At 35.8% G+C, this 16,761-nt stretch overlaps 1 protein-coding gene across 1 annotated transcript in view; it reads left to right on the plus strand.

The window, feature by feature from the left end:
* DOCK4 (dedicator of cytokinesis 4) overlaps positions 1–16,761 on the plus strand; it is a 204,070-nt gene that overhangs the window by 173,231 nt on the left and 14,078 nt on the right. The window contains 8 exon segments of the mRNA XM_054399340.1: positions 2,587–2,735; positions 3,767–3,853; positions 5,181–5,285; positions 7,524–7,665; positions 8,265–8,431; positions 9,765–9,851; positions 11,525–11,701; positions 15,688–15,771. Coding sequence (XP_054255315.1) covers positions 2,587–2,735; positions 3,767–3,853; positions 5,181–5,285; positions 7,524–7,665; positions 8,265–8,431; positions 9,765–9,851; positions 11,525–11,701; positions 15,688–15,771 — 998 coding nt within the window.

Below are 16,761 nucleotides of genomic sequence, written 5' to 3' on the forward strand. Positions count from 1 at the left end.
CTTTTTTTTGTAATGATGCTGGTTAGCTATTTGGTGGTATTTCTACACAGCTGTGTTTTATAACTTAACTTTTAGGTTAAAAAAAAAAAAAAAAAGAAAAAGGAAGACCTATATCACAAATGATGAAACAGAGACCCTAAAATCTGTAACAAGTATAGCAGTTTGCTCGTGTCTTTCGTTATCGTACCACATTTACAGTACTATTGTCCAGGATTGCTCAATGTGAATCTAGTGCTACAGCTAGCCAGTGTCTTTTAAATGAAGAAATAAGAAAATAATGTGCATGGTTATTGTTTATATGACAAAATGCACTTCATTTGGGTAACTGCATGCTGTCAGTATTTATTGGAGAAGATAAAATCAGCATCTCTTTAAACAGTCTTTGGATGCCAAAATATTTAACTGACCTTATAATACCTCCATCTTTTCCCCAGCTTTGGTAATTGCAACTGCACGTGTTCAGAATCTTTCCAGATTTTTTTCTTTCTTTAAAGCAGATTAGTTGACTGAGAGTCACTAGTAAAGAGGCTACAAGTACTTACTGCCACAGCAAATTTCCTTATGATTTTCTGCTATCCATACTAAAAACAGCCCCCACTTGCACACTTGGCATTTCCACATCTCTTTGTAGTTCATGAATTTAAAGTGTAGACTAGGTATCAAGATATATTGAGAGATTTTAATTTTCTCATGTGATTTGGCAGTAGTGAGTCACAAGAGAGTTTTTATTATCAAGCAATATCTTTGCAAGAACTGGCTTTTTGTGCCAAACCCTTAATTTCCTGATTTTACATAACAGAACTTGATAACTCTTTAAGCAATGTTGAGTTCCCTTTACACACTGACTGCCATTATGTGTCCAGTTGATGTTCAGCAGTGATATGAACCTAATTATTTTGAATTGTTTTGCCATTTGTTCTATTTTAAACAATTTTTTGCCTTTTTTCCCCCAGGACTTTGTTGTGTTTCCTGCGTATTTATTATTAACATGTGTGATTTTTGCCACCTTTGCCATGGTAAATTCCATGAGTCTGACTTTATTTTTATTTTTTTTTTGTCATGAGAGCTTTAAGGAATGATTGTCTCACACCCATGCTATTGGGACAGAGACAGTCTTTCCACTAGAAAGTAGACTTGTGTAGTTCATTTCCTTGCCTTATCAGTCAGTTACAGCACACGCACCTTTGTAAACCAGTTGATGTGAACTATGTGAGAGCAGGTGCACAAGCAATAGTAAGACCTCTCCTGTTGCCAAACATAGGATCCTGTGTAGAGGAACCATTCAAACCTTTTTTCCAGTATCACCATTCTTATTTTAGAAACCTCCTATATACTGTTATAAACAACTAAAAACAAAAACAAAAAAAACCAAACCAAACAAACAACAACAAAAAAAATCCCAAAACAAACCACAACAGCAAAAAAACCCCAAATAATTAGTATGGCTGTGTTAGAAAGGAAGTGTCCTAGAATAGCTCACTAACATGTGAGCTCTGCTATATTTTGCTTCCTTATGGCTATGCCAATCATTTCTTGCGTTACATCAAGGGAAGTCTGACCACCAGGTCAAGAAAGGTGATTCTGCTCTTCTCCACTTTTGTGAGACCCCCACCTCCAATGTCCAGTTCTGGGGCCCCCAACAAAATTACATGGAGCTGTTAAAATGAATTCAGAGGAGGATCACAATGATAGATGATCAGGGGGCTGAAGCACCTGCCCTATGAAGACAGGATGAAAGAGTTGGAGTTGTTCAGCCTGGAGAAGAGTCCAGCAGGCAACTTATTTCTCCGGTGCAATGCATCTCAAGAATATGGCCCATCTTTGAACAAACTTAGTTATGAAAATTGGTCCCATGAGTGGAAAAACTGAATGTGAACACTAACTTTGAAAGCAACAGTGCAAATGTGGTTAGCAGAATCGAATTGTCATAACCAGTAGTAGCAATATTGGTGTTTAATAATTGGACGAAGTCTGACTTTGCAATGGAGCGATTAATTTAATATTAGTTTTTGTGTGCCATTTCTGAGGAATTCTTTCAATCAGAGTAATAATAATAATTTTTATATACTTAGTTTCTACCAACTGTGGTCTAAAAAGTAGTATGCAGTTTTCTGACCAGACAGCAGCAATGTGTTTGATTCCTTCCAAACTTAAAAATAAATTTAGGGGAAAAAAATTAAATATTTTGTGTGTGCACTTCTAAATTATTTATTATGATAGGGTGTTAAGACTCAGCTATGATGAATTTGTTTCCATTATGGGAAGAGTGGAGTCTATTAAGCACACATATACCTTTCCAGAAAAATTGTTTCTTAATTTCCCTGTCCCCTTTGTGTTGTTGGACTCCAGGAAAACTGCCTCAGTGACTTCCCTTTGAACAGCATGTGAAAACTGTAAGCTGAATTGATATAACTGTGGATAAAAACTCTGTCCAAACCCAGCACTACTATCTGTCTCATACTTGAATAAATCAGTTACCCCTTAAAAACTTGCATCTCCTCAGGAGCATTCATGTTTGTGTGTACTTTGTTTGATGGTTTTGTTTGTTTGGTGTTCATAAATGCCATGCTATAATTTGTCTTACAGAGGCTGCCTACACGCTCCTGCTGTACGATGAGCTGTTGGAGTGGTCTGATCGGCCACTGAGAGAATTTCTCAACTACCCCATGCAAACAGAGTGGCAACGTAAAGAGTGTCTCCATCTGACCATCATTCAAAATTTTGATAGGGGAAAGGTAAAATAGTTTTACTTTACTGACTTGATCTGGAAAGGGTAGTTTATTCATTTTAGGACATTACTTCAGGAGTTGCAGTCTTTTCTCACACAGAGAGGAAGTGTTTGTCATTGTCTGATTAAGTAGTTACTGACACAGAATGTTTCTTTTAATCCTGTGTTTGTATCCTAGAAATTCCACACTTGCGTATGAGAATAATTTCCACTTGTCTTGCAATTCACATTGTAATTGTCAAGGCACTTTATAAAAGATTGTATCATTTCTCCCCATTTTAAAGATGGTGAAAACGCACCACTAAGTTGGTTGCTCAGTTAGTGACCGGCTGAGGAAAAAGATTCAAGGGTCTGGGTTATAAGGACTGTGTTTACAGCTAGATCATCTAATTATCTTTTAGAATAGCAATTGCAGAATCTCTAAAAAGGAATGGGTTTGGGGGTCACAGTTTGCAGTCATCACTGGGAATGCTTATTTTGAATGAAGCAAGAGCAATTATCCCACAGTCTAAAATTTTTATGTGCACTTTGCTTATCGTGCAGCTGAACAATCAATTCGTAGCAATTTTGCGTAGCTAGCGTAATATCCATGTAAACCTAGAAAATGTAATCAAGCTGATGTCAATCAGGTGTTTAGGATTTTTTAATTCTTTAATTAGCTTATGGAGTTCAACTTAGTGCAAAAAAATTATTTTCCAATCTACAGAAATAAAGAAAGTTAATAACGCAGTTTTACAAAGTAAAAATCATATTGCTGTGTTGAATCAAACTCCTATGTAGAATCAAGAGATGTCTGTCACTCTAGCAATGACTTACATCCTGTGCAAGTGATAGTCATGTAAGAATCATATATTAAGTCTCTAAATGTATTTTTGATCTTTCAAAAAAGTAATATTACTCAGCAGCTATCAGTACATCTTGAACACATCAATTCAAGTGTTTTCAGTTACTGGAAGTATAAATTAGTATAGAAAGGACAGACCACTAATTGTCAAACAGTTGCTTTGAAATTACTGAACATCTTTTACTTGCTTGCAGTGTTGGGAAAATGGTATTATCTTATGCAGGAAAATTGCAGAACAATATGAGAGCTACTATGACTACAGAAACCTCAGCAAGATGAGGGTATGTACCGGAGTACTTTTCATCGATCAGAGATCCAAAAGCTTTTTAGTTTGGGTTATAAAACATTACTTATAAAATTGAATTTGCCATGGAATGGTCCATACATACTTGCAATTTTTTTGTTTTAATTTACTGATTCAAAGTGTTACCTCTTTAATATCATATAGCTAATGATAATCTTTCCTGGCACATTCTTTCTGCTTTCTTATTTTTCTCAGAACTCTAAGCATTGTTTCTTTCTTCATTCTTTCTGATACTTTCTGATATTTTAAAGATTATTCAATCTTCCCTTTTCTTGATCTGATGAATTCAATTTTATATTACAGCTTGCTGCTAGGATTGACTGAAATATACTTAATCCAGATCTGATTAATGGCATGCAAAATTCTCAATACAGAGCTATGAGCCAGTACTCCCTGTGATCTGCTTATTCCATATAAATTTAGATACTCCGGTGGCAGAATCCTATAAATGAAAGCAAACTTGACTGTCATAATGTGAATAAAATAATTGGTTTATGCATGTTTAATTAATTGTACTTAATGTATTTTGTACCCAAATTGGGAAATACCCTTCTACTGTATCTGTGTCCCCTATGTTAATCCAAAAATGGAGGTGTAGGCATTTTTCATAGAAATATGACTAGGCAGCTATTTATTTCATACACACATTGAATAGCTGCCTGCATTACCAAAAATAGAGCTAATACTGGAGGTTTTTTCACAGTATTAAAAACTTAAGAACAGAGAAAACTTTGCTGAAATGTCATCAGAAAAAGAGGACTTCGATATTAAGATCACTTTGTGTCAGTGTTTTAAGTGAAATAAATGGGAGGATGCATTGGACAAAAATTATGTTAATTGCTATAGTGAGATTTTTCAAGGAACTCACGTCTGAAGCTTAAATCATTGGACACAACTCTGTTTAATATGGAAATTGGACTTTGCTGACTGAACTGGCCACATTTCTTCCATGTGTTGGCTGATTAGCAGATTACTGGGTCAAATGTTTCAAACTTCATTTCTATTACTTCCATGTTTCATTAAAAAACTATGCATGTTGTCATAAATCTAATACTTTATCCCTTTAATATAGGCACCTCATATTAAAAAAAAAAAAAATTCTTGGAAACTTTCAAGTGATTAGGAGGTATAATTATTTAATCTGGTGCATCCAGAGTCTTGAATGTCCTTATTGTTGCTCAGAGGTGCACTGCCATACCATCACTCCAGAGCAGTGTGCTGAAGGACCCTGCCTCTTGTGATTGATTTAAGGCAAAAATAGGTTTTCAAAAGGACTAATTGCATTTCTCATCAATCTTACCCAGATGATGGAAGCATCTTTGTATGATAAAATTATGGATCAGCAGCGTTTGGAACCAGAGTTTTTCCGAGTTGGATTCTATGGGAAGAAGTTCCCATTCTTCTTGAGAGTAAGTGAATTGAAAATAAATAGAATGGAGTAGTTCTTGAATTAATGCTGTCGTTCATAGTCACTTTCTCTGTGTAAGAATTTGATTATACCATTTGCAAGTTCTTATGCGTTAAAGACACAAGGAATTCTCTGTGGTAATAAATGAAATATGTTCATTTTTGAAGTTAAGAAAAGGGCCTTTCTTATGGGAAGATAAATGCTAGGCTTCCAGGGTCACACATAAACTTAATACTCATATTGATGTTGGAAACTATGTACCTACACTATTCCAGGACCAGTATCATGTTTTCATGGTAGTTTGTTCTCTATCCTGTTCTATTCCTGCTCGTGGCTGCTCAGAAGGCAGTTGTCATAAGAAGTTTCCCTTGGCAGCAGGACACTCAGTGATTTATATTCCCAAGTTGAATTTTTGAAAAAAATTACTTAGAAATTCAATATCCTGATTTTCATTGATTATCAATGTACTAAAGCTGACAGGGTACATAAAGTTACTCTTGAACATTAATTTTGGATTCTGAAGTTACTGAAGTGGCCTTGAAAATGTTCCTTGCGTTTACAGTGTTCCCCTCTTCCACAGTCTACAGTGGTTTAGCTGCACTGACTGTCAGAATCTGTCTTAGTCATGGAGTCACTGCAGTCATAATCCAAGTTCCTCTTCCTATGGTAACTCAAATAAGTGATGAAGGAACCTTCTCTGTATGGTGTAGGCCTAAAAAGCTTGATTTTTAATTTGCCTTTGTGGTAGGGAAAATGACTAATTCCAAATGGCAAATATAGTATAAAACTTTCCCCTTTAAAAGCAGTGCACAAAAAGAATCTGTTGATTATGTTTTTTGGTGTTACGTGGCAATCATCTGAATATAGCATTGGTATAAAACAAACTGAAAATGTTAATTAGAATGAATTTAATATTTAGTTTACTAAAAATATGTCAACTGATGAAGTAAAGTAGCAGGGAAAGTTGTGCAGTACTTTCAGACCTGTAAGTCTTCCACTGCTTATGCGTCTGCCCAGGAAATGTTCATGCATTTTCCAAGTTAAAAGTACATAGTGCAGATTCGTGCTTGCAACACCAACATACACCTCAGATCTTACTACATTTCATTAACTTTTCATTAACTTTTTTTTTATGGCAAATATCAAAGTATTTTACTTTCTTTTAAACAGTCTGGCCATGCTTACTAGAAAGCATAAAGAACGCAGCTTCAGAATAAAGTTTTTACATTTTAATTTGTAATTGCACAATAACTCTATAGCAGCTGATTTCTTGTAACAGTTCCCCAGAATTCAGTGCTTCCTGTCTCTTTTCAGGATGCTATAAGGACAACAACAGTTTCAATTTAAATCTGCTTCAAGAATAGCACACACATTAGTAATGACTTTTTAGACTTTTCTAAGACAAATTTTAAAGAAACTGAATTTAATAGTTTTTGGAGGAAAATAGTTATGATATTTCCTTATTTCAAATATGTGCAAGCAGAATACAACCAAAAAATGCTGTCTGCAGCTACAGGAAACCCTTGGTACCACTATGGTCATTGACCAGTTCCAATAGGTACTCCAATAGGCATCTCATGTTTAGTGTAGGACTTATGTTATACCTGCATTCGTTTTGCACCATCTCATGAAAATAATGGTGCAACTTCATAGTGGACATCCAGGTAAAAGAAATTATGCTTGAGCCATGCATTTTCTTCTACTTCATATTGCAAAAATTACATAATTTTAATTTACAATCTGATAATTGATAAATATTTAGAAGACAAGGCACACTGAATGCATTCTGCCATTGTCTTATGCATTGTTTTCTTGTTTTGAAGTTATACAACTCTTAAAGTTTCCTAGTTCCTTGTGGAAAAAACTTTCAGCCCATTTCATTGTCTTAACCATCTGTTGTGTTACACTTTTTTATACATATTTTATGCATTCTGATCTGTTGTGTTAGTTACATGCTTTAATCCAATAAGAACTATTTCTCCCTTCAGATTTTTGTTAAAGCTTTAAGTATAGCGATTTGATTTTTCCAGACTGTTGAATAAAACCTACTTTATCTGGTAAAATTTCCCTTTTCTAAGTTGCTTTTTCTAGAATTCCTATTTTCACTGTTGTTTATTATTTTTTTCCTTCTTAAAAATTACGCAGAAAGCCTATATTTAAGAGTTCATATTTGGATCTAATGGTACTCAATTATTTTCACATAACTTACTCCTGTGATTTTTTTTCTTGTTCTGCTTAGAATAAGGAATTTGTTTGCCGAGGACATGACTATGAAAGACTGGAGGCCTTCCAGCAGCGAATGTTGAATGAGTTCCCACATGCCATTGCTATGCAACATGCTAATCAGCCAGATGAGACCATCTTTCAGGCAGAAGCACAGTGTATCCACATAATCATAAACTCATACACTGCAGTTATGTCTTTCATGCCTTAAAAAAATGTAGGTACACCTATAGCAAATTTCAATCAGAATGTGCCTCCACTGAAATAAATGGTAGGTGAGAATTGCCCTGCAATTTGTCCTCAGTGCTCTATTATGTTTGGAATTTTTTTTACATAACTGTTGGCTTTATTTAAAAATTCCTTGACAGGTTATTAAGATTCTTACTTTAGTAGAACTATTACCACTGTGAAAATGGTTTATCAGTTCACGTTACAGTACTTCAAGTTCTTACAATACATAATGTTAGCATGGCATGAGGCATTGCATGTAAGAATGTATTTAATTAAATTCCTTTTTCCATGTACTTTCATGTAAGTAGCTCTATTTCAAAAATAAATATGATTTTTTTTAACAGAACAGTACAAAGAAATCCTAGGCCCTCAAAAAATCTCTTTGGTTCCTTTCCCAAGCCATTAATAGTCTAGAAGCATTTTATGATACACACTTCCAAAAGAATTTTTCTTCTGTCATGCTTCAGGAGTCAATATGCTTTCCTGATTTGAATGAAGTGGGATAGCCTTAACTCTTTACATATAGATTTGCAGATCTATGCTGTGACACCAATTCCTGAAAACCAAGAGGTCCTGCAGAGAGATGGCATTCCTGATAACATCAAGAGCTTTTACAAAGTAAATCACATCTGGCGATTCCGATATGACAGGCCATTTCACAAAGGAACCAAGGACAAGGAAAATGAATTCAAGGTGAAGTGCTGTGCCCTTTCCAGAGCTACTGTACCTATGGATTTATTTGTAACATCAATAATAGTTGTTTTATGGAAAGATTGTCTACATTTGTGTTATTGTACCACATGTGGTATATAATAAATTCTCTAGAGGAGACAGTAGCTCAGGTTTGACTATTTCATTTCTCATTCTAATGTAAATAATACAAAAATGTATGGGAGATGGGAAGGTCTTTTTGTATTTGAGAATAAGACAGGAAAAAAGTACTTTTTTTTCTTTTCTTTTTTTTTTTCTTTGGTGTAAGTGATATATAGAAGACAGAGAGAGGAGAGCAGCCTCCAGAGAAGTTCATAAAGCAGATGGGAAAACATTAAGTAGGTAATTTGGGGTATGGTTAGGTTTGCCGAAAGTTATGTCTCCCTAGAGCAAGGGAGAGTAATTTTTTACTAAACTGCAGTGTAATGTTCTGCTCCTGTGATATCAAGACTAAAAACTACCTCAGAACTCAGAGGTTGTTTCAAGAAGAGTCATAGGTCTTTCCCTAATATGTAAATTATTTCTGTTCCTCTTAATAAAAATGTCACACTGAAAATTCATCTTACATTCTTCGGTTTAATTTTAACTCTGACCCACTAGAAACACATCCTGGAAGAGAATATTTCTAGTATATTCTAATGAATATACTAGAATATATAGTCTCAGAGAATTTTCCCACAACAATTTCATTCTAGAATGAATGAAAGAACATGGAAAGAACTGTAAGGGTAATAAATTAGCTAAATTAAGTAACTATTGTCTTTTAATTAAAGCATAGGAATTCATTGCACAGCTTATATATATTTTGTGTAAGCATTAAACTATGTTTTGATTTATTTTACAAAGCCTTTGCATAAACTATTTAACAGTAGTGCATTAGAGTATCCCATCAACCATGCACTCTAAATTCTCAAGTAGGACTTCAGAGGAGAGCTGGTTATTCCGTGTGGTCTCTAAGTTGTTCTGTCTCTGAACTCTCCCTCTTCTTACATGTTGTATTGAAAGGAAATATTAAAATGCCAATTTAGTTGCAGGTAGCTTTTGGAGATTAGGGGACAACGTATAATATAGAGTAATAACACGTTTAAGAGTGAATAATCAGCATAAGTAACTGCTTAGTAGCAGGTCCTTGAAATTAAGGAGAAAAGCAAATGTCATAGGCTTCTGGCATAGATATTTCAGTAGGAATTTGGAAGCTAATACTTTTTTTTATATATATATTTTTACTTCTGAAGGTATTCATAAAGAAAGCTGGAAATAATTAAGAAAAATTCGGGGGCAAATTAGGGAAATAAAAAAGTTTTGTATATTGTAGAGCCTATGGGTGGAGCGAACCACACTGATCTTGGTGCAGAGTTTACCTGGAATATCTCGTTGGTTTGAAGTGGAAAAACGTGAAGTGGTGAGTATGAGACGTGGCAATACACGTCGTGGGTTGGTTTATTTTCTTAATCATATGATGAACTACTTTAAGATTTTGTCTAATGTTTTCGAGCAAGCTTTAAAACTGGCTATCCAAAATACTTTACAAAATATTTTGGCTTCTCTGGTTTTGCTTATCTTGGGAAGTGTTATTAAGAATTACTCTTGTGATTCATTTAAACAGCTGATGAGAAACCAAGTTGAGAACAGTAACGGGAAGCCGAAAGCAAAATTCAATAACAACAAATTACTTTCCTAAAACTCAGCCTGACACAACATTTAATACTTGGAATATCTATAGTACAATGTATCTTTCAGTATTCTTGACAATTAAGCGTTCTCCAAATTTCTCTACTTTGGTGAATGTCATGTGGTTATATCTCTGTGTCTGCCTGGAGCTCTGTTGAAGTTCCTGGTTCTCTGCATGTGCAGGGAAGCATACCTACCTAGAACCTGTAGGAACAGGGTCTAACATAGCAATCCATTGCTGACACAGGGTTATTTCTTTTCCTTCCTTGTTGTTATATTTCATAGAAAATCTTTTAATGCATTTCGGATTTATTTGGAGTGCTCCTCCTATAAAGATCAGTTGGTCAGTTGTTAAGCCCAGGAGTATAACATCTTTAACCATTTTCCATCCTATCAAAGCCAGTCTTACAATAGTCCCCCTAAAAAAAAGGGATACAATTGTAGAACTGATTTTCTCTAAAACTCCATTGTGTTTTTCTCTTATAATAGCAACAGAATGTCATTCGTTCACCATGCTGATATTCTCCTGCAGAAAACCAAAAATGGAACATAGTAAAAAATTTTTAAAATGTGTTCACACATGAGAAATTTTGTTAGCTGACTGCTGAGTCCTTACTAAGTTGATATGACCCCTTATGTGAAGTTCCTCCGTTTACTAGCATGCTAGCATTACAGTCACAATGTTTAAAAGTTAACTGTCATATTTTTTTTGTAGGCATGTCCTAGATCATGACTCAGACTTGTGCTTGTATGTTTTGATAAACTATAGCATCTGCAGGTCTGTATTCTTCCCATCGCTTAGCTTTTTGCTTTTCCTGCAGTTCATGCGACCTGTGAGAAAAGGTTCCTCACCCTCTAGAGAAGACAAGCACATCCCCCTCAAGGACTGCACTTGACTGCAACTTGATTATTGTCTTAACTCAAAGCTTAGCATTCAAGCCCCTCATCAATAATGTTTAGTTGCTGACTTCACTTTGGGTGAGGGAACTAGCTTGTCCATACTGAAGCTTTGGTCTCTGCCCTTAAGCATGGTGAAGCTCTCCCTGACCTTAGGCTCATTTTTAGGTAAAATTGCTGAGGACAGTTTAGCCTTGAATTCAAAGAGTTGCATGACAGGTTGAAGTGTGTGAGTGTTTTGCACCAAGGGCTGAGTATCTCTCAAGATCAGACAACTAATCTGCAAGAGAAGGCAGGTTGTTTTGTCCTGATTACACGGTAAAATCGTCTTCATGCTCAGAACATACGCTCAGAGTTGTGTAGCCCAGGTGAAAAGAACATTTTCTGCTCCGGTACTCTAAAACATAGGATAACATTGTTTACTTTCAAGATGTCAAAAATTACCTTTAATGTATTTCATCTTCAACTGAAGATTAAGTGTGCAATATTTCTCAACTCTTCTTGCAGGTGGAAATGAGTCCCCTTGAGAATGCTATTGAAGTCTTAGAAAATAAGAATCAGCAGCTGAGAACACTGATTACTCAGTGTCAAACTCGACAGATGCAAAATATTAACCCTCTCACAATGTGTCTAAATGGGGTCATTGATGCAGCAGTTAATGGTGGAGTTGCTAGATACCAAGAAGTAAGCAATTTATTTTCTGCTTATTAAAAGTTTATCATAAGACAGTATCTTACTAATTTATTTCTCTGTACAGGTGTAGCTACTCTGTACGATTTGATGACAGAAAGTACTACATCAGTAATAGTTTTAATTCTACCTGTATTTCAGTTTGGGGTGATATTAAATATGTATAGCTTTATTGAAACAATTATTGTGGTGAAGACAGACATAAACGTACTTCAGTGATGAATCAATTCACAATTAACCTTGCATTCTTGCAGACCTGATTTGTTTGGGGATATTTAATTAAACAGTGAGTAATAACTATAGATATTTATATGAGAAATTCATTATCTTGAATCTGGATCTTTCTTTCTCTTTTCTAAGTTTTCAAGGAAAGTTATTTTCTGGAAAAAAAATTAATAAGAAACCATGTGTATAATTAAAAAATGTCTAAAGCTTGATTTGTTACCAAAAGTTGCCCCTCATTATTACAATTTCTGAACCAACTTAGGAGAACCTTAACTGTTTAGGAAGCTGTATTAAAAAAAAAAAATCTATGAAATTTTAAAACTGCTGTGAAAAGAAAGGATTTTTTTTTTCATTCTGGTTCAATCTTTTTCTTTCTCCTAGTAGTATTATGAAATAATTGAGTCTGCTGCTTGTTCCTTTTCCATTGAAACTATCAAATTGAGTAACACTGAAACTATCAAGTTGAATAGCATTCTGTCTGCTTTTTTCAAAGGCTGTAAGATTCAGTGTTGACTCAATAGTGTTGAATTTGATAAAACTAAAATCTACATTAAAGTACAAGATATTGAGTCTGCTGTAGTCTTAGAACCTGTCATCAAAACTGCAACATTATAAATTTTGTGAGAGTCAAGAAGAGGAATATGATATTTGATGTTTCCCAGCTGCCTTTAAAGTGTTTAGTGAAGTAAAGCCCCACAAAGGGAGTCCCTGGAGAAATACAGTCATGTCAGAGCCATGTCTGGTTTGAATTAGCAGTGTCAGTGCTAGCTCGGTCTCTGTATTGCTTTCTGTGATGGTTTGAAACTGTCTTTTTAATTTTTCCTTGCAAAGTTCAGAAGAGAGAAAGTGAAAGAGTGTAAATAAGTCACTATTGGGTGTAAGAAAGCAAAATACTGATTGTTCTAAACACTTCCATTGGATAGATAGAAATGTTTAAGAACTATTACCCAAAACAAAGTAGGCATTCTGCACATTCTGCGTTCGGCAGTGGGGGCAGTTGCTGGGCTGTCTGGCTGCTGTTTCTTCTTCTCTTCTGGCTGAAGATAACACGTACTGACCCTGGCAGCTAAGTTAACAACTTTCTGCTTAACTAACTCTGCTTCTCTGTCCAGGGGGGTCTGGGGGGAAGCTCCTGGGAGAGAGAGAGGCCCCTTTGGGAGGGTCCCCTTGGGGGGAAGCAAAGGGAGATCGGTTGTGCTTTTCTGTTGATTGTATATATTTGTAAATGTTGTGAATTTTGTATATTTGCACATATTCATTGCATTTCATCGTAGATTTTAGACTCTGCTTGTAAATACAGCCTTCATTTGCTTCCAGACTGGGCTATCCTGGTTACTTGTTGGTGGGGGGGGAATTTCAGCTCACACCGACACACTTTCCATTCTCCACAAGCTTATGGCTTGCTCCTTTCTTATTGTTGTTCTTAGCTTCAATTTTTGATCTTCTAGACAGTCTTCATGTGTAGATTCTCTTCTGTTTTCACTGTCCCTCTCTTGCTATATACAGCTAAAATAGGAGTTTTCACCCCATTTTCTTGGCATGTCCCTTTTTCAGTCTTTATATATCTTCCTGCTGTTTTGACGCTTCTTACCTTCTATCTTACTCCTTTTCCTCTCCTCCGTAAGTGCTTTTCTCTGCTTATCTGTTACGCTTGGTTTTGCCTTCTGCCTTTTACAGAGTTGAAAACTCAGTCTTGGAGCCTGTGGTCTTGAGGCAAGCATGCTTGTGTCTTTATTGACATCCTCCTTCTCTTCAGGCAACCTCCAAGCTTTAAGACCCAGGAAATAGCATCCTTTGGCCAGCTGCTACCTCCTTCCCTTCCCTCTCTTCCCTCCCTCCCTTCCTCTCTTCCTTCCCTCTCTTCCTCCCTTCCTTCTGAAAAATGGCTGTAGACTTAACTACTGATTCTTTAAAATTTTCTTCGCCACTGCTGGAAAAAAAAATGAAGAATGTGTTTTGTGCCCACTAACACCTCTAAAACTGCAATTTGTACTGTAACTTGCATTTCTTTTAGCTTCTTTATGTGTGCTAGAAGAGTGGAGGTGCTTTCGTGAGTAATAACTGGAAACCAACAGTTCCAAAAATGTTACTGGATTTAGTCAAAATCTGATTAATTAATAAGTGATGATTTTGTTTGAAGTTAGATTATTACAGCTCTGACTCATATTACAGATCTGTTTAAATCTTAGCCCAAAAGCTCTGGGACACTAGATACTGAGCTTGTAGCCAAGAGGGGAAAAAATCATCTGCCAGAAGTTTGGGATTTGGGATTTGGGATTTTAGCAAGTATCAGAGGGCTCCTTTTAACAATTTAAACATGCATTTTTACAATTCTACTTATCTGCAGTGAAAGGATTGTCTGGAATAAAACCTCTTCATTGAAGTTTCAGCATTTTCTAGATAAGTCTCAGTGCCTCTTTGTTATGGGTTGTCAAAACATGAAATTTTGGAATTTAATCAGAGGAATTGGTATATTTATCTCCAGCTCCAGAGCTCCCCATATTTAAAAATGATTCTGCATAGTAAAGATTTTAACAGCTAAAGCTGGATGGAGAACCTTGGAGGAAGTATATGAGGGAAATGCTAAGTCAAGTGCAAAAGCAAAACACGGCAAAGAGCAGGCACTGTTATCCTCTTAGTGTTATTGATAGAAAACAGTGTGTATGTGTAGGTATGCATAAAGACATTTTTTATGACAAACTCTAGATGAGAAATTTTTAGATGAGCAGCTGGGCATTTTCTTTACAAAACTGTGTTATGTTGTAAACCCAGTATATACCCTTGCAGGGTAGGATAGATTCCATGCTAAGGAAGATGCGGTCTTGAACAAATGGGGAAGTGCTATGTGCAAGCCATTGCTGGTGGGTAAAATGATTTTGGGATACTTATAGCTAGTACAATTTGAGCATTTAAGACGGGGTGTAAGGTCATGTATGACACCTGCACATTGGTGAGATGCTTCTGAAGTGTGGCTTCTTTAGATCAGTGTGAGTTCTTTTAAAACGTTATCTATATTGAGTGAACAAGAATATCACATACATTTCCACACTGTTCTTAAGATATCTTTCTATTTAAGAAGCAGTGAAGCTCCTAGTATGAAAAGGCAGGAAGGATCTGGACATGCTGGAACATGCTGGAGCATGTCCAGAGAAGGGCCATGAGGACAAGCAGAGGGCTGGAGCGCCTCTCCTATGAGGACAGACTGAGGGAGTTGGGACTATTCAGTCTGGAGAAGAGAAGGCTCTGAGGAGACCTTATTGTGGCCTTCCAGTATCTTAAAGGGGCCTACAAGAAAGCTGGTGGGGGACTTTTTAGGGTGTCAGGTAATGATAGGACTAGGGGGAATGGAGCAAAAATAAAAATGGATAGATTCAGATTGGATGTTAGGAAGAAGTTCTTCACCATGAGGGTGGTGAGACACTGGAACAGGTTGCCCAAGGAGGTGGTGGAAGCCTCATCCTTGGAGGTTTTTAAGGCCAGGCTGGATGTAGCTCTGAGCAACCTGATCTAGTGTGACGTGTCCTTGCCCATGGGAGGAGGCTTGGAACTAGATGACCCTTGAGGTCCCTTCCGACCCTAACAATTCTATGATTCTGTGAAATAACTCTGTAATTATTTGAAACTCCTATACCACAATTAATGGGAAAGAAATATTTAGTTCAGGTGACTTGTTTGATTTCAGCTCTGATTTGCAGGTTTCCAGGGTGTGATGTGTTTTTACTCACTTTGTTACCTTGTGATTTTTATTTGCTTAGGCATTTTTTGTCAAAGAATACATCTTGAACCATCCAGAGGATGGAGAGAAGATCACACGTTTGAGAGAGTTGATGCTCGAGCAGGTAAAGTGGGGAAAAGACTCATTAGGTCACCTGCTCAGCTGTTCTAGCTGAAAGTGTGCCAAAATAAAAGATAAAATTTCAGAGGTTAATAATTGCCCAGTGGTCCCCAGTATTTTCTGAATTAGAATCCCAGTAGACAGTAACATCCTATACAAGCAGCCTTATGGGTCGTGTTAATATTTTCTTTCTTCGTTCTTTTCATCATCATCTTAACCACTTCAATATTGTTCTAAATTAAAGGTTGAATGAGAAGCAAGTTTTTGTCTTGTCATGCTCGTATCCAAATACTTGCACAACATCTTTTACCACTTACACAGGATAAATATTAACTCACTGAAACTTTTGATGGTTTCAGCAAATATTTGTATGACATATTTTACCAATGCAACAAAAAACCCACATTCACTACAAGATTTATCATAAAACAACAACAAAAAATCCAAACCCGAAAACTCTTACTACAATAGAAGATACCTAAAAATGCCAAAGTAAATAAACACTATGTGATTAAACAGGCAAGTATTCTATGCATTATATGATTTTAAAAAATTATTATTTTTTCATTTTTTTATAATACAATGATCTACCAGCCTCAAATATGAAGTGTCTCCATTTGTAAATGCTGAAAAAAAAAAATTGATCAAATGGTCTCTTACTAAGTATTTCAGCTTTTTGAACTGACATTTGCCTATCTTTGTTCTATGCAGCACATTGAAATTTCAAGCTTTGTTGCCAGCTTGGTATAAAGAAGTCAGAGTATTGGAATTTGGCAAGATGGAAATTCTATTTTATTTTTTTTCCATCATTGTGATATCTTTTGGTCAGATCAGATGAAGAATAGTTCCTCAGACAATATAGGTCAGAAAAGATTCACTGAACTCACTTTAGTTTCATCTAGATCATATATAGTAATTTACACTGCAGTTTTATTTTTTCAAGCTGCAATTAATCTCACTCACCCTTACAATTTAAAACTGGAGTTAATAACTT

Source organism: Indicator indicator, chromosome 3, assembly GCF_027791375.1.
Source record: "Indicator indicator isolate 239-I01 chromosome 3, UM_Iind_1.1, whole genome shotgun sequence".
In the NCBI taxonomy this organism is placed as follows: Eukaryota; Metazoa; Chordata; class Aves; order Piciformes; family Indicatoridae; genus Indicator; species Indicator indicator.